The sequence below is a fragment of the Notechis scutatus genome, chromosome 1 (genome assembly GCF_049901735.1).
Source record: "Notechis scutatus isolate UNSWTSFEM ecotype Mainland chromosome 1, rNotScu1.2, whole genome shotgun sequence".
Classification (NCBI taxonomy): domain Eukaryota; kingdom Metazoa; phylum Chordata; class Lepidosauria; order Squamata; family Elapidae; genus Notechis; species Notechis scutatus.
Window position 1 is genome coordinate 337,782,226 of NC_142009.1, and position 19,194 is coordinate 337,801,419.

General features: G+C 37.6%; 1 protein-coding gene across 1 annotated transcript in view; it reads right to left on the reverse strand.

The window, feature by feature from the left end:
- LOC148133584 (vomeronasal type-2 receptor 26-like) overlaps positions 1 to 8,373 on the reverse strand; it is a 30,134-nt gene extending 21,761 nt beyond the window's left edge. Inside the window, exons 1-4 of the mRNA XM_087965875.1 lie at positions 8,201 to 8,373; positions 7,584 to 7,872; positions 4,590 to 4,807; positions 3,944 to 4,075 (exon numbers count right to left, since the gene is read on the reverse strand). Coding sequence (XP_087822001.1) covers positions 3,944 to 4,075; positions 4,590 to 4,807; positions 7,584 to 7,872; positions 8,201 to 8,373 — 812 coding nt within the window. The remainder of the gene's footprint in view (positions 1 to 3,943; positions 4,076 to 4,589; positions 4,808 to 7,583; positions 7,873 to 8,200) is intronic.
- Between the last annotated feature and the right edge of the window lie 10,821 nt (positions 8,374 to 19,194).

Genomic DNA, 19,194 nt, shown 5'->3' on the forward strand with positions numbered 1-19,194 from the left:
ATCATTGAACAAAGTCACCACCCAGTCTGCTGCCATCCCTTCCAGGTCCTGGTGACACATCTCACTTTGGCTGCTTCAGAAGTGAACTCCCTTTCAAATTCTGCCATGTAGCTTCCCACTTGCACCAGGAAAAACCCCAAGTCTCTGGGATTTCCTCCAAATTTCACATCTAAGGGAGGCAGGGGCGCCTTCCAGGAAGCACACCTATTGCTGGGGCTCCCCAGGCGGCTGGGGTGGCTGCACCGGCGTAGGTTGGGCTAGGGGGTGGGGGGTGGCTCGACTTCTCCGGGCTGACTTCGCTCCCTCTTCCCCTCATACCTTTGAGCCGTGCAGGCTTTTCAGAAGCATCCATAAGGAATCTGCCGCCTTGATCCAGCCTGCATTCCATCTCCTCCCCTCCTGCCACAGCCGTTCCTTCGCACCCTTTTCGTCTTACAGTGATTCTGGGAGGAGGGGGTCGTCCCGATCTCTCCAACCAACCCCCAACGACCATCTGGGCATCTCAGCTGGGGTTTCTTCCAGAGTCGAGGTCGGCCAGTAATCAGCAGCCGGCATATCTGGCAGCAGCAGGGCTGCCCCCCACAGCTCCCTGATCCTCTTCATCGCTGGCTGGAGACGACATGGATGAAACCCCTCGGAAGAAAAGTTGCTGTCTTCTCCGGGTGGGTTGATGTAAAGCAGTTTCGAATAATGTCAGACTGTGCTCCTTCTAAATCCCAAGAAAGAAATACTCAGACTCCATGATGTAGAGCAGAATTTATCTTTACTGGGAAATGAATGGTAGCAAACAGAATCAATTCCGAAACTAAAATATTGGCGGGTAAAATGCATATACAAAGGGATAGAATTGCTCCCCCTCCAGAGATCAAATGATTCTTCCAATTAAAACTTCTGAATAGGATCATGTGGTCATCTCTAGGTGATGATGAGGCTACTGTCAGTGACCTTGACATATTTTGATAAAAGTTTGCAGTTGCGCAGAAAAAGGACAGAGGTTAGTAAGAAATGGAAAGTTACCACAAAGAATCCCCCTCCCTTTCTTTACCCAGCAAAGGAATGCAAAACACCTCCTGCCTTCTTCCCCTCCAAGATTCCCCCTCCCACCATTTTATGACAGCCGAAAGAGAAGTAAAGAGCATAGCAACAAATAAGTCATAATTAGGGGCGAAGATATCTTGATAGGTAGGGATGATTATCTCTTGAGGCTGACAAGAGTATTCCAGACATTGACCACTCTGTTGCTGAAGTCGTATTTCCTGCAATCAAGTTTGGTGCGATAAACCTTGAGTTTGTATCTATTGTGTGCTCTTGTATTGTTATGATTGAAGCTGAAGCATTCATTGACAGGTGAGGACATTGCAATATATGATTTTATATACTATACTTAGATCGGACTGAAGGCGACATAGTTCTAGGTTTTCTAGGTCTAGAATTGCTCTTGATATGATCACAGAGGTCATTTATGTAGAGTGTGAAAAACGTTGGTCCTAGAACACTGCCTTGGGGGACACCACTGTTGACAGGTACAGAATTTGATAGGACACTCCCAATTTTGACCATTTGTTGTCTGTTTGATAGAATGCTTCTATCAGTTATGGAAGGAAGCTGGGATGATTGTCATGCCCTGGTAACCTTGCTTGAGACATATACTCATAAAAGAAATATTATTGTGATGTTGGACTGGAATTGAATTATGCCTGTGAACATATCACTTACAGAGCACTGTTGTTTATTGAGGAGTTACAAGAGATGAATAGTGCAAGACATGATCAAAATACTTCATATGCTATTGATATTCTTCACTCATCCACCCCAGGAAATAGAACCATATTGATGATACAACACAGCATAAATGAGTGCTTGGGGATTTAAACTCTGATTTTAAAAAGTTGAATAATAATAAAACTGTATAAAGCCCCAGAAATGTATGGGAAACAAATATACAGGCTTAAAAACACTAAACACAACCCTTAAAAATAATCTTTAAAAGAAATCCATTAAAAGGAATAAAGTGGAAAAAAATGTCCTCCTTGAAATAATAAACACAAGTATCACTGAGGACACTTCGAAGACTGATAAACCAGAGGCTGGCAGATTGTTACTGACAGCAGGTGCATAAGGAACAATTATAGGACAAATTCTTCTTTATGACATCATTTTTAGATATCTATGACATTCTAAACATACCACGAAGACAAATATAAATGAGGCAACTCCTTACATTAGTTAGACATTTTTGTTTCTTACTATATTTTCTCTACAATTCAGATCAGGCCTGAGCAGAATAATGTAGCATTTGGGGAAAAAGATACAAGACAAGAGAGCAGCTCCGGAGGCCAAAATGGAGAAGATCTCCACTGCCACCATGGACTTCCCTTTAGTGCTCAGGTAGGTGGGCAGGAAGGAGATCCAAACACTGCAAAAGACCAGCATGCTAAAAGTAATGAACTTGGCTTCATTAAAACTATCGGGCAACTTTCTAGCTAGAAAGGCCACTGTGAAACTGATGAAGGCCAAAAACCTAGGTAGGCAAGGACTATGTAAAACATTACAGCTGAGCCTTCCTTGCATTCCAAGATGATTTCACCATACAAGGAGTGAAAGTCAAAGTTGTGAAATGGGGGAGAGGTTCCCAGCCAGGTGGCACAAAGGACTGCTTGGATCAGGGGACAGGCTATGACAATGGAGTAGGTCAGTGGTTTTCCTAAGAGTTTCCTTGTCTTGTTTTCTGGCTTGATGGCCATGAAGGCCAGCACCACCATGACAGTCTTTGTCAACACAGAGGTAACTGCAAGTGAAAAGAGAATGGCAAAGGCAGATTGTTGGAAGAGACAGGTGAGCTTCCTGGTCGACCAATGAAGAGGAAGGAGCAAAGGAAGGAGAGCAAGAGGGAGACCAGGAGGATGTAGGTGAGATCTCTGTTGTTGGCTTTGACGATCGGGTGTGTCATGATGTTTACAGAAAATTACCAGGACTGCAGAAGTGATCACTGAGAGAAAAGAACAAGCAAAACTAAAATGTATCCCAAGGTTTCTTTATATGAAAGGAAGTGGATCTTCTTGGCAATGCATTGGTCCTTGTCCTTGTTGGGATATTGGTCTTCTGGGCAGGATTCACAGTGAGCTGCATCTGAAATCAAAAGTCTTTGTCAAAGGATTTCTTGAGCCACTACCATGCACATTATCCCTCCCGCAAAGGTGATATGCATGTTGCCTTTCTGCTGGTGACCTACCCACAAAGGGAATCATGAAATAAGCCACTGGGGAATTTATGGGACATCCAAAAGAGGAAATAATCCTTCCTTTGTGATGATACTTCTTAGCCAGTAATGAAGTTTTGTTAAGTCCCAGCCATCCATTAACTGGGCACTGGGGGATGTGGTTTTCAGTTTGAGATTATTGCTTGTTTTCTACCTCACTTTATAATGGATCCCACAGAACACTGACAGATCTGTTACCCAGGAATGCTGCGATTTTGTTTCTGTATATATTATCCCTGCCTTAACCTCTCTGCTTTGTGCTTCAAAACTGTTTATTCAGACTTTTTTTTATCCTTCCTCCTCTATCGAAGAGAGATAGATTGATGGATCTCCTCTTTCGCTGCCAGGTCTATTTCCTCAGAGGTTGATAGAGCTGATGGAAGAAGCATGCACTAAATGATAAAAATTAAACTTTTGGATCACACACCACACTACCTCAGGAAAACATTGGAAGTTGGTTTTCCCAGTTGGATGTTAGAGTGGAAATGCATGTTGGGGATTCACAAATTCTGCCCTCAATCTATCCTAATAGCAATTGCTGAGGATTAGGAAAAGTGTCCTCTGTGTTAGGGCAGTATGAATGGACATCAATCTCATCACAAATGACAACAAGAACAAAAATAGATTGATTTAATGAATGTCTTCCTTTGATTGTGGATGATTAAGGTTTAAAGTCTGGTCTACCTGTCCTGATTAGAAAAGGTCCCTTCTGGACAAGCGTCCACACTGGTAGCAGCAAACTTGCTTGCCCTCTGGAACTCTTCTCCTCTCTCCTGCCTGGCACCTCTTCCTTCCACACCTGGCAAACGGGATGCTCTGAAAGAGAAATACCAATGAATTATTTAATTGGTTCCCACATTCCTATTTCTATTCCACATCCCCATTTCTATGCTAAAAATCTCTTTTAACCAAATTGTTCAACATTATCTACCAAAAACCAGGAACAGCTGCTGGGGGATTCAGGACAGTGGCACTCCCAACCTCCCAACAGATGCTGGAGGTTAGAACTGGGGTTTCATCCTGCAAAGGAAGGCTTGTGACTGCACCACAGCATTTCTAAAAGAACCCTGAGGGTGCAACTAAGCAGAAATAGTCCAGGGAAATTTCTGTTTCTTGATGTAATTGCATCCTGCGATTGAAACAATCGTTGTTGCCTTTGTGGAATGAAACAAATTAGTACACAAATGTGTTACATGAAAAGCAGATTTTTCACCAAATGACTGCCATGATTTTGGACTCAATTGATTCTTTTTCAAGTTAGAAAGATGTTCTGCATTTCAGGAAGAGAATGAATCTTTTCCTGTACTTACAATACTTCCTTGCAGCTCACCTTTGTGACCCAGATGATTCCATCAGAGTTAATGGTGAAATCCTGGCCCGGGGAGCCTCAGGATTCACTTGCCCAACCTTCATGGGGACAAAAGAGTGATTGGGTAGGAAAAGCCAATTGAGAAGGTCATAACGAGCAGATCCCAATCCATCTTTTGAGAAGGAGACTTCATCTCCAGCACTGTTGTTGAACTGCACATTGCCCAAATAGGGAAGAATCTGAAATAAAAGAAACCTTTAGAAATAGGAATATTTGGTTAGAGCTACAGTTATGGCTTCCTTCAGAATATGGTGACCATCTTGAGAAGATGAATTTATGTCTGAAAAGCTAGAGGATTCCCTTGGTGGAGAATTGAGGAATCTGGAGTAACACAAAAATTTACTCTGAAACTACAAAAAGTTTTCTTTATCGTTGGTGCTTTGTATCATGGTTTTTTAAATAAAGCTTTATCAGAATAAGTATACTGAAAGATTTCAGTACCACATTCCAGAATTAATCATGTGCATTTTCCTCCTGTGATATTTGATTCCCTGTAGTTTTAAATATTGTCTTCATCCTGAGGTCTTGTAACTGATATATTCATTTTAGCAACAATTAAATGATTTGTGTGGCAACAGAGTACAATTCCTTTGATTTTATCTAGTTGACAATGAAAACAGAGTACAATGCTGGAACCATGTTTGATGAGAAGGAGTCAAGGTAAAGGAAGTGCTTGCCCTGCTTTCTCTCTTCCCTTGTTCAGAGAAGTTCAATGTCTATCCAATAATGCAGAAAAGTCTGATGGGTTTGAGACAAACAACCCATTAAGACTATTTTGAGTCCTTCTTTATGTGCTCAGGTGGACCAAGACTTTGCTGGAGTCACACAAGCTGAGCAGTGCAATAGGCGTAAGGCTGAACAAATAGTGGGGTTACCCAGGATGTTAAACTATAGAAACATAAACCAAGGTTAAAACAAATTGAGTGTCTTTCTACAAGTTGGATTCGGGTTACATGCTGAGGGAAACAGAGGTTGTTCTGCAAATATGCTAACTAGGACTTCTTCTGACTTCTTGAAGCTTCTTTCTCAAACACAGCCAGATGGTTGTTTTGGTCTCAGTTGACTTCTACTCCCTGTCATGGTTACCTGCTGAAACCCAAGCAAAGATTGAAGCCTTTCAGGACTTTACAAAGGTGTTTCTTCATTTTCCTTATTTTTATAATAACTTTTATTAATTTTCTATGAATTAAGTTTCTTAGTGCTTAATAAACATCGTGTTGTCTGGGTATTTAATTTGCTTAACAATACATATTCCATTTTTACTCTCCAACCACTGGTAAAACAAGTTCCATGTTTGATCATATTCTGTGTCTTCTTTCCATTTAATGTTCAATATTAGTCTATCCGTTTCTGCACATTCTAGTATCTTCTTAACTTTTTCTTCTGCTTGCAGTCCTTCTTCATTTTTCCAATGTTGTACAAATATAAACCTTGCTGTTGTTAAGACATACATACTTTTCTGATCAATTTTTTCTGGTATCATCCCTCATAAAAACAGTTCAGCTATAAAATCTACATGTTTTCCTATTATTTTTTCTGTGTACTTTTGCCCAGATTTTTTTTTAGCACAAGTCCACCACATGTGATAAAATATGATCATCCTTTGATTACATTTCCAATATTTGCTAGACATATTTTTAAACATTTTAACTAACATTTATTTCTCTTTTCCCCTCTCCCCAACCTCTTCCAACAAACATTATTCTTAATTCATATTTTTCTAATAATTGCTTTTAATGTGCATTGATATGATAACATGTGGATATTGAATAAGTAACTGAAGAAATGCATATGGGAATCTTCCTCTCTGAGAAACCACAGAAATTACCTGCCATGATTGGATATTTGGGGTCCTCTTTCCAAACCTCATCATGGTTGGTCGGGCTCTGGATCCAAACATTGCATGTAATGCATGTGCCACAGCATAAATGGCATTGTAGATATTGTAACTTTCACCTGTCATATTTGTTTCAAAAATGTAATTGGGTAGATTCTGCACATTCTCCTTTCCTGTACATTGTTTTTCCCCGTTTGGAGGGATCTTTCCTGCTTGATGGATCTTGCAGCCAAAGACATCTTCCCACCATGTAGGGAGAAATACATCTCCTTTTGGGTTCAAGGGGTCTACAGACAGAAGGAAGTGGCTGAATTCTGAGACATCTGCGGAGTGGTCCCTGAAATGCAAGACTCCATGGAAAGACTTTACCAATAGCAATATGTTCTCAGATTCCTCCACACTAAGTTTCCAATGGGAGGTTAAGATCCAAACATTCTGAAATGTTCTCTTGCTCTCATTTTCATGGACAAACAACATTGTCTGTACATTTAAACTACAATCATAGTCTCCAAACACAAGAATCACTTCAGTTTTTGACCAAGTATGGAAATTGAGAAGTATTTTTTTCATTATAATCTCAAGATCATGTGATTTCAACCTTTCAGAGAAGGCCAGGCAGATCTCCTTCTCCTGGAGCATTGGTGTCAGAGTTGAGACAAAATGTTCTCCTCTCTCATCTTCAGGGGCCAGAAGCCCAATCCAGTTCCACTGGAAATGCATGAGCAGCTGGACTAAACCCACAAACTGAGGAGATTCCTTCGGATTAATCTGGAAGAAGGAAGGGTAAACTCTTCTCTCCCCTGAGAGAACTCAAAGCCAACACCGAGCTGGAGAAAAAGAGATTGTTTTTTCAAAGACAAAGTAAAAGTTGATGTTGACTTTAGGGGTCACCAGTTACACATTTTTATAGGTTGAGGTACATCGGAAGAAAAGAGAAAAAAACAAACAATCTGATACAGAGAATAAATGGCAATAAAATGATGGCCACCCTTTAATAAAGAATTAACTAAGAGTCACATGCTCATGATGTGCTCCCCCCCCAAACCCCTGCTTCTTTGCTTTTGTGTAACCTTCTGATCTCTGTCTATTCCATATTGTATCCAAGAGAGCTCTCTTACCTGTGGGACCTTAAAAATGCCAAAGATAGAATCCATCTGCCTTGAGGATTTGGGATTCAGACCACCAATGACGGAGAACAGAGTGTCGTGCCGGCACATTTGTAATTTGGAACCACTTGGCCTTGTGAGGAGAGCATGGAGAGGCTGTTTAAGGAAACAGACATCTGCTTTTGGAAATGGCCATAGATGTTGAAGCCAAGGGTGATGTTGGGGAGCAAAAAAATCCTTATTGACTTCGGAGATAGCAAACATCAATGCAAGGATCTGCTGGTAGTTACTGGGGATGAGCCTATAATGAGAAAAACATTGGGGAACATTACAATTAAGGTTATTTGCTTTTAGAGTTTGCTTCAGTGTTTGGGTTGGGCAGCATCATCCAAATGTTAATGGGTTTGTTTTGGTTTAAGGATCTTTCTCCGTTAAACTTGAATGGCTTTGTGAGAAAACAGACAAGCCTTTCCATCCATATCATGGGCTATTTTATACCCCTCTGTTATTCTTCCCATTTTCACTTTACTCCAATGGTTGTAATACTTCCCAACCAGTCTTCTTTCACCCTAATAATTTAGGTCTCTCTTGGAGCAACTTCTTCAGGGGTGGTAAACATTGCTGAGTACAGGACTACAGTGGGAGTCACCTCACAGATGTACTGAAGGCCATAATTCATGAGCAATGCTGATTCCAAAACTGAGAGGGATTGTTGTAACTCCTGAACACTGGAGTTACTGTCCAGATTAATATTGAAATTCAAATTCTTCACTATGCCAGCAGTTTCTAATGTAGTCTTCATGTTTGTTGTTTATCATCTCTGTGAGGAAGAGATTGAGAATTCCAGCCTATTTTAGGAGCTTGCTACTTTATTGAACTAAGCACAAGATGTCTACTACACTAGGACAGTGCAGAATACTGGAAGTATTTCTGAAAGAAAACCTAGAATTTAAAGCAAAGAGACCTTTTATCTATATGTTTGTGCTCCAGCTGAAACTTACTCATTATTTGAAAGAAGATTCAATGTATTAAAATGTGGGACAATATAATCCACATTGCCTCCCAATGGCAAATTCCCACCAATAATGAGATCACCAGGCCTATAGTAGCTTCCATTTAAGTCGATACAATCCTTGAACAAACACATGGTTTGCAGCCTCTTTGCTGTCGTTGGAGCCTGGAGCCAGAAGAGCAGCAACATCAACCGTAGCATGACTCCTGCCCAGTCATTCTTATCACCTTCCCTCCTAGAACAGAAATCAAGTTTTACGCAGAAGCTGATTTGAATGTTGAATGTGAAATCTCACTGGAACTTTAGCAGATCAGACACCATCTATGCCACATGGATGACCTCAGGACAAACTTATAGCAACAATATTTCTTCTTACCTGTGTTTGGGCTGTGATTACAAAGGAAACAAAGACAAGTGAGTCTCTTCAAACCCAGGAGCGAGCTCTTTGCAAGACAGGCTAAGGTCTCATCTTCTGCCCCCATCTGGAGAACTCAGACATATTTTTAATAGCTTGGAAGTTTTTGTATCTAGAAATCCATAGGGGATACACTAAGAATTACTGTACTTCTGATGATTGGAAGGAAAAAAATTTCTATCCTTGTAGCAATTGCTTCTCATGCACCCAAATGGAAAAAAACATGTTTGTGATTCTTGTAATGCCCAGAGCAGATGGAGTCATGCTGAATTTGTGAATTTGACTTCTGTGGAACTGACCCCGTTCAAACAAGATGGAGTTTGGCCAGGGCCATAGTAAGAGTGCTAATGGGTTTTGGTGGCACATGGGAATCAATTTTACCCTTGTAACTATGAGCAGTAATGCCAATGCTTGAATGGAAGTACTAGGTCTTTTTAATAACGACATGGCAGTGGATTAAATTAGAACCTGGTGTAACAGTTTCTAATCTTCTGATTCTCTCCTTCATCTGATGGTTGTAACATTCAATGTCGGTTGTTGGGAAGATATTGGGCTCAGTCCAATGACTTTTAGGGTGCATCAATAAAGCCTTCTCAGTCAAGGTCGAGTAACATTCATATGCTGATGATATTCAGTTGTATAATCACGGACTGACTAAGCAATACTGCCAAGATTTTTCCTTAGTACACGAAGGATGTTCAATGGGGAGTGAGAGTCATGGTTTAAATCATAGGCTGCGTTAACAGAGGGATAAAATCAAGATCTCATGAAATGTTAGTACCACTTTATAGTACCTTGAGAAGTCCAGACTTGGAATATTGCATTGAGATTTGGTCCCTATGACATAAAAAAGATGTTGAGGCTCTAGAAAGAGTGAAGAGAAGAGCAACAAAGATAATGAGGGGACTGGAAGCTAAAACATTTGAAGAACAGTTGCAGGACTTGGGTATGTCTAGTCTAAGAGAGAAGGACTAGGGATGACATGATAGCTGTCTTCCAATATTTGACGGGCTGTCACAGAGAAAAGTCTGTCAACATCTTCTCTAAAGCACCTGAAGGCAGGAGAAAAAATAATGGATGGAACCTTATCAAGGAGTAATCCAACTAGAACTAAGGAGAAATTTCCTGACAGGACAATTAAGAGAAGAGAAGAGAAGAGAAGAGAAGAGAAGAGAAGAGAAGAGAAGAGAAGAGAAGAGAAGAGAAGAGAAGAGAAGAGAAGAGAAGAGAAGAGAAGAGAAGAGAAGAGAAGAGAAGACTTTATTGGCCAAGTGACACCAAGAATTTGTCTTGGTGCATATGCTCTCAGTGTACATAAGCCCAAATATATAATATGATGCGTTCATCAAGAATCATAAGGTACAACACTTAATAATAGTCCTAGGGAACAATAAGCAATCAAATCATACTAGGAAACAGTCAATAAAAATCATTAGGATTCAAGCAGCAAGGTTACAGTCATACAGTGATAAGTGGGAAGAGATGGGTGAAAGAAAGGATGGGAAGACTGCATTAAAATCATAAATTGCAGAGATTTATTAAATAAAAAAGGAGAATTAAAAACTAGGAATCAACTACAACTTCGGGGAATTGAGATAGGATGGTGGCCCTATCTACAAGTACAAGCACATTACAACAAGGACAAAGAACAATTTGGCTTCTATACAACCCAACAAGAGCTAGATAAGATACGGCAAGGAAAAGAGAGAAAAAGATTAGCAAAATCTGTAAATGTGTATTACACTATAAAACGAAGGAGGAAACCATCAAATAATGCATGATAACTTGGACTAAAAATGTGGGCCACAATATTAACTTATACCAGTGGGAACATCTTTGGCAGATAAACTATAGGTTAACGATGTTGGTCTCTTATAAAGAAAATTTATACAAAATGTTTCATCGCTGGCACTTACCGAGGCTAGCCAAAACGTTCCCTAACATGACACCCAACTGTTTGAAATGTAATTATGATCAGGGAATTTATTTCCACATGTGGTGGACATGCCCGCATGCATGAAAATTTTGGCAAAAAAATAGAACTTGGATAGAGGACATAACAGAAAGTAAAATTCAAACCGGAAATTTTTCTACTAGGTGTCTTAGAACCAAATATGGAAAAGAAGCATCAATACCTGATCTTGCCTATTATAACTGCAGCTAGAATATGTTTTGCTCAGAATTGGAAATTGGCTACGACCCCCACAGAAAACAGGATAATCAGTAAAATACAGGAATGTGCCGAGGTGGATAGATTCTCCAAACTGCTAAAAGATAAACAAGACAGTGAATATTACAAAACATGGTAATATTCTGGTATGATTGCCTAAAGAAAAGGTGATCTCTGATGACCTGGTAATATTTGAATAATAAGAGTGACGTGTAAACAATTGTAAATAAATTATATGTATCTATATAGAGAGTTTAAAAGGATGAAGGAGTTATGACAATTTATAACAGGCTATCAGAAGGAAAGTACAAGTGTATCTGCTGCTCAAACAATGCTGTAAAATGTGTATACATGTTCTTAATTTTATAAATATTGAATAAAAATTATGAAAAAAGAAAAAAGAAAGGAAGGATGGGAAAATTTATAGTAAAAGTAATAGTTATGAAGACTTAGTAAATAATTGACAGTGTTGAGGGAATTATTTATTTAGCAGAGTGATGGCATTCAGGAAAAAACTGTCCTTGTGTCTAGATGTTCTGGTGTGCAGGGCTTTAAAGCATCATTTTGAGGAAAGGAGTTGAAACAGTTTATGTCCGGGATTTGAGGGGTCTGTAAATATTTTCACAGCCCTTTTTTGACTCATGCAGTATAAAGGTCCTCGATGGAAAGCAGATTGGTAGCAATTGTTGCATCTCAATAGAAGGGCTTGTCTCCAGAAGTTGTAGATGCTCCAACACTAGAGGCTTTGAAGAAGGAACTAGACAACATGGCATGGGGTCTCCTGCTTCAGCAAGGGGTTGGACTAGAAGATCTCAAAGGTCACTTTCAATTCTGTTATTCTATTATAACATGAAGAACAAGAAAAGTTTTTAAGAATTGCAAGATTGTGCTAAAACCAAGCAGTTGTGAATAATTGTTCCTCCCAGAAGTGGAACTTTTCATCTTTGATTCTGCATGACAATTCGCTGTCCCTCTTAGGACTCTTTTGCAATCTAGGGGTTTTGTGGATTGTTAGTTTCTGTTCAAGCAGCAATATGGTGGCCATCTCAAGAAAAGACTTTCTGGGAGAGGGGAGGAGCTGGCGTCGCGACGGTACGGTCTGCAATCGAGCTCTAAGATTGCAGCCGATATCTTCGCCCCTGGCCGGTCCAAACGGACCTAAACCATCCCGTAGAGATGGGGATCATGAAGGGCATATTCTGTGGATCCCAGGGACACCGCAAAGTCCCTGGTTGATCCAGAAGAAGTCCTTTTTGCCAGCGGCGGAGAGGCAGCCCCAAAGCTGCTGAAGCTGCTGAAGTCGGGACAGCTCCGGAAAGGAAGAGGCTGAAAGAGAAAGTGTGTTGGCTGGGTGAGAATCTTTTTTTTTATTAACTTTCTGAGACCTGAAAGGACCCTCTGAATATAAGAAGAAACCTGTGAGATTTTGACAAAACTGAATAAGCGGCGACTTTTAAAGGGAGACGTCAAAGGGCTTGGTATTTTTTCTTTACTTTTTTTTTCTTTTTACTGGACTTTATCATAACTTTGTAGCTAACCAGACTGAATTTTCTTTTATATATATATTTACTTTCTTATTCTCCTTCTTGATTTCTTAATTTTTTTTAGGCTAGAGGCTCTCTTTGGTTATTATATATATATATATATATATATATATATATATATATATATATATATATATATATATATATATATATATATATATATATATATATATATATATATACATATATATACATACATACATACATGTATATATTTTCTCTTTTTTTTAAACTTAAATTACGTTTTTCTGGGAGGAGGGGGAAAGTGAGGATTAAGAAACTTTCTAACACTGCCAACTAGAGGCTTAAAATTATTTTATTTGAAGTGGAGAGAACTGTGAAAGACTCCTTCTCAAGGACATTTCAACTTGATAAGATAGAGAGAAGAGCGCGGCAGAATATTATTACAGGTGTTCTTCTGGACTTCTATCAACAACTTAACACTTGAGGCTTGGCTTTGAAGCTTTTGGAGAAGAGAGTCATAATAAGAGCCTTGGATAACTAAACAAAGTGCAGTGTGTGTTTTTTTTATCTTCTTTCAGTTGTGTTACCCCTCCTCACCAGCTTCTCTCTAAACTTTAATTTTAGTAATATTCTTACTTTTGCTTTTCATTTTAAAGGGAAAGCCTCAGAATTTTTCTCCTTTTCTCCCCCCCCCTTTTTTTTTTCCACTGTGACCTTTGTTTTTTCCATCCATGTTCTTGGACTATTTTGGTTTTTTTTTTATTTATTACTATTGAGATTTCCTGACTGGATTAAGGTGTGAAGAACCTGAAGAAAATTTTCTTTTTCTCTTCTTCCTTTTTCCTTTTTACTATTGGGCTTTTTACTATTGGGTTTTTCCATTTTGGATTTTAATTGGCTAATTTACCAGCTGGATTAAAGCTTAAAAAGAATTTGAAGGTCTTGAATCGTTTAAAATGAGCAGGAAACTCATACCTTCTGGTGTCTCTACCTCTACCTCTGCCTCCCCACCATCTGGAGGACAACGTTTAATCCAGACAATGTTAAAGCAAGATAAAGAACAAGAAAAAGTGACCTTACAGATGATTATGCAAGGAATCCAAGATCTCAAGATAAAATCAGATACTATTGAACAAAGAATAGAGAAGACCGATGAAAAAGTGGAAAATATTCAACAAATGATGGCGAAATGTGATGAGAGATTCCAAAAAATCGAAGAAGAAGGTAAACAAAGAGAGGAGAAGATTGGAAACATTGACAGCAGACTAACAGTGGTTGAACAAGATAAAAGTGGGATGCTGAAGTGGGAGATGGAGAGGTCAGAATTCTATCTCAGATTTCAAAATATAGAGGAAGAAAAAGGACAAAATTTGGCTGCGATAATGATAGAAATTTTGGCTGATGCTTTGGAAATAACAGAGGAAAAGATGATGGATGGAGTAGACGAGGTATACCGAGTTTTCACAAGATATGCGATGAGAAATAACTTACCAAGAGAAGTCCACATCAGATTTACCAAAAAATCCATCAAAACACAAATATTACAAGCGGTAAGAGAGAAGACATTGAAATACAAAGGCAAAGAGATCGTGGTTTTAAAACAAATACCCAGAAGAGTGAGAGAGACGAGAAGAGAATATCGATTCTTGACCAAAATGCTAATGAAAAAGGAGGTGAATTATAGATGGCTGATTCCAGAAGGAATAATGTTTACGTGGCAAGAACAGAGACATAGAATTGATTCAATTGAGAAAGCAGAATTTTTCTACACAGAATTTTTCGGAAGGAGAGAGGACGAGGCAGAGAAAGAGGTCTCATTAATTGAGTTCCAAGAGGAACAAATGGGGATTGAAAAAGAAGAAGGTGCAGTAGGTGGACAGGTGGATATCAAAGAACAACGTGAACCAAGATCTACGAGAGCTGTCAAACCTAACTACAAAATATAAACATGGAAGAGAAAAAACTGATTACAATGAATATAAATGGACTTAATTCAGCTGTTAAAAGAAGGAAATTTTTTTCATAAATTAGGGAAATTAAAGTTTGACATAATTTGTTTACAAGAAGTACATATTAAAAAACAACATGAACAATTGTTAGTACAGCCAAAATTAGGGAAAATATTTACTTCTTTGACTCAATGTAAGAAAAGGGGAGTGGTTTTATATATTAAAGAGGCTACCCCAGCAAAATTGATTTATACTGATGAAGATGGAAGAATATTAATGGTGGAAATAATGGACAACAATATAAAAATACTCTTGATTGCAATTTATGCTCCGAATGATAAACAAGAAGAATTCTATAAAAAACTACACATGAAAATAATTGGACTGGACTATGCCAATATAATTATGATGGGAGACTTTAATGGAATTGCGGACAATAAACTGGACTATATAGCAACAACAACAAAGCAAAATAGAAAGATTCTCCCTAAATCTTTTTTTTTAAAATGATAGACAAATTAACTTTAAAAGATATATGGAGAGAAAGAAATGCTAAAACTAAACAATACACTTTCTATTCAAATAGACATTTATCATGGTCCAGATTGGATATGATTTGGATCTCAACAGAATTAATATCTAATATTCAAGAAACAAATATTGAAACAAGTACTTGGGCAGACCATAACCCAATGACAATTAAATGGAAGGGACAAAAAAAAGATCGAGATGGACGCTAAATAATACTATCTTAAAGGAAAAAGATTTTATACAATGGATTGAGAAAGAACTGGCTTTTTTCTTTAGAGAAAATAAAAAAGAAGATACTTCAATGCAGAATGTTTGGGATACAATGAAGGCATATGCTAGAGGTTTGATAATAGATTACATAAGAAAAAAGAATATCAGGAAAAGGCAAGCCACTAAAGCCTTGGAAGATGAGTATAAAAGGCTTGAAAAAGAACTTCAGAAAATGCCACAGAAAAAAGATATTAAATTGAAATTGGACATAACTAAACATAAAATGGGTTTAATAAAGAAAGAAGAATTGGCACAGAAAATTAGAAATGCTAAACAGAATTATTTTGAAGATGCAAATAAACCAGGTAGATGGCTAGCATATAAATTGAGAAAGGAGAAAGAATCAAGGAAAATATCGCAGTTAATAGATGACCAAGGCCAGGTTTGTCATGGTAATAAGGAAAAAAAGGAAATTATTCGAGACTTCTATGGGCAACTATATAAGCAAGAGAATATTGATGAGGAAAAAGTCAAACAGTATTTACAGAATGCTAACCTACCTAAGATACCTAAAGAGACTGAAGAAATGCTAGAAAGCGATATAACAATGATGGAATTAACTGAAGCACTTAAGAAACAAAATAATGGGAAAGCACCAGGTCCAGATGGGCTTCCGGCAGAATTCTATAAAACACTACAAGAATCATTGAGCATCCAATTGTTAGAAGTCATGAATGAAGCTATGTCAAAGAAGATGATACCCAAAACATGGTCAAAGGCTTATATTACACTTATCCCAAAAGAAGAGGCTGATCCACTGCAAATTAAGAACTATAGACCTATTTCTTTATTAAATGCAAACTATAAAATTTTTGCTTCAATTTTAGCAGAAAGACTTAAAAATATTTAAATAATTTCATTCATCCAGACCAAAATGGATTTCTGCCAAAGAGACAAATTAGAGATAATATGAGAGTAATCTTGGATACTTTGGAATACTATGAGGCACATCCTGAAAAGCAAATGGCATTGATATTCCTAGATGCTCAAAAGGCATTTGATAATGTGAACTGGAGATTTATGTTACTACTACTGGAACAGATGGGTTTTGCCAGAAAATTTATTCAAGCAATAGAAGCCATATATCATAAGCAAACGGCAAAGGTAATGATGGAGGGAGAATTTACAGACTTTATTAATATAAGAAAAGGCACAAGACAAGAATGTCCCCTATCTCCTTTGCTATTTGTATTGACCTTGGAAGTGTTGAACAGAAATATTAGAGAGGATAAAAGCATAAAAGGAATGAAAATTAAAAAGGAAGAATTCAAATTGCAAGCCTTTGCGGATGACTTAGCCTTTATTTTGGAAGACCCTTTAGAAACAGCTCCAAAGCTATTGGAAAAGATAGAGACATATGGCGAGGTGGCTGGTCTGAAAATAAATAAAGATAAAACAAAGATATTGACAAAGAACATGCTACTAAGACAAAGAGAAGAACTGGCAGACCTGTTGCAAATCCAAGTCACAAACAAGGTCAAGTATTTGGGGATATACTTGACATCAAGATGTAGTACATTAAAAGAGAATAATTATATTAAACTTAAACAACAGATAACTTTAGATTTGAAGAAATGGGAAAACTTACAATTGTCATTAATAGGGAGAATTTCAACAATCAAGATGAATATTTTACCCAGAATCTTATTTTTGTTTCAAACAATACCAATTAGGCTAGGAAAAGACTATTTTGAAGACTTAAATAAAATTGTGCTGAAGTATATATGGCAAGGTAAGAAAGCGAGAATAAAGCTAAAGCTTTTGCAAGATGCTAGAGTTAGAGGTAGGTTTTGGCTTGCCTAATTGGGAGTTGTACTACCAAGCTGCAAATTTGATGTGGGTCAAGGAATGGATAACATTAAGAAAGACTAGATTGTTGACACTAGAAGGTCATGATTTGCTGTTGGGTTGGCACGCTTTTTATGGTATAAGGGAACTAAAACACAGGGTTACTTTAGAAGACATTATATACGGGAGTCTTTGTGGTTAAACTGGGAGAAGATAAAAAGACAATGTTATTTGAAAATTCCAGTTTGGTTATCGACTATTGAAGCATTTTCCTATCCTATAATTTATAAGAAGGAATAAACAGTTAGATATGGGGAACTATTGGATGAAAAGGGTGAACTTAAATCGATACAAAATCTAGAGGAACAAGGTATAAAGATGAATTGGTTTTCATATGAGCAAATACACTCAAGGTATGATGAAGATTCTAAAACAGAGGGATTTTATGATAAACAGACTGATCTAGATAAGATTTTGATAGGTACTGATGAGAAGGTGATTAAAAAATTATATGGTTATTTACTGGGAATTAAGCTAGAGGAAGAACAAGTTAAAGAAACTATGATTGTTTGGGGGAAGAATTTTGGATATGGGATTGATTTAGAGAAATGGCAAAAATTATGGTCGCAAAATTATAAAATGACAATGTCAACAGCTTATAAAGAAAATCTGTATAAGATGTTTTACAGGTGGCACTTTCCCCCAACAAGGATAGCAAGAATGTTCAAGAATAAATCTGAAAAATGCTGGAAATGTCATCAGATACCTGGCTCACATTACCATATGTGGTGGACTTGTGAGGATGCTAGAAAATATTGGACTAAAATCCGCATGTGGTTGGAAAAAATGACAAAGAAACACATAGATTTGAAACCGGAGTTCTTTTTATTGGGAATCTTACCAGATACATATAGTAAAGACTTGAAATATCTGATTGTAAATGTATTAACAGCGGCTAGGATTGTATTTGCTAAAAATTGGAAAAATGAGAAAATACCATTGCAGGAAGAAATTATTAAGAAAATATTGGAATGTGCTGAGATGAGTAGATTGACATTTGAAATTAGAGAGCAAGAGGATAAACAATTCTATAAAATTTGGGACATTTTCTATCAATGGTTAGATGATAAAACATAATAATAGAATATTTAGAATGTTAGATAACAAGGAATATCTTTGCTTTTGCTTTTTCTTTTGTTATTTGACATCATATCTATAAAGTGTTTCTAGGATAGATTTGGTATGATTATATGATTTGTTATAGAATAAACTACCTAAATTATAGTTATCTCATAAAGTATGAATGAATAAAATTATAGTCAAATGATTTTCTAATAGCGATACTAGGATATATAAGTTTGAATTGATAATATGAGTTATTATATAATGTAACTGTAATTGAGACTACGAAATGAATGCACAAAACTGATGAACCAACCGGCACACTGTTGTATATATGTATGGAAGAGAGTTGATGTTTTGTTTGTTTTCTTTGTTTTTAAAAAATCAATAAAATTGTTTTCAAAAAAAAAAAAAGACTTTCTGAATGTTGTGTCAGGTGTAAAACATTGAGACCACATTTGAAGTTCCAATTAGACTGATTTCTAACTGGAAGTATTCATGCCTATCCATAGGAAGCTAATAAATGAATGGTTTGTACTATCTTGGTGTCTGATAAGGGTCAAAGGAATTCAAGAGGGACTGGACTTAGTCCAGTTGCAGCTACATAGAGTTTCCTCTTGATTCCTCTTTTGTATCCATGCTCCATTTCTGTCACTCCTCCTTACAGCTTCAGTTTGTTAAACAGAATAAAATTGAGCTGTGGAGAGTCTGAATGTCCATGAGAAGAACAGAGAGGACAGAGGCAAGAGTGGTGCAATGATGGAGGCCAAAAGGCTTCTTTTATTGTGAACAAACCCACAGTTGAGATGAAGCCAGCATGTATCATCCTTGAGAGAGGGGATAGTTCCCCTACCTCTG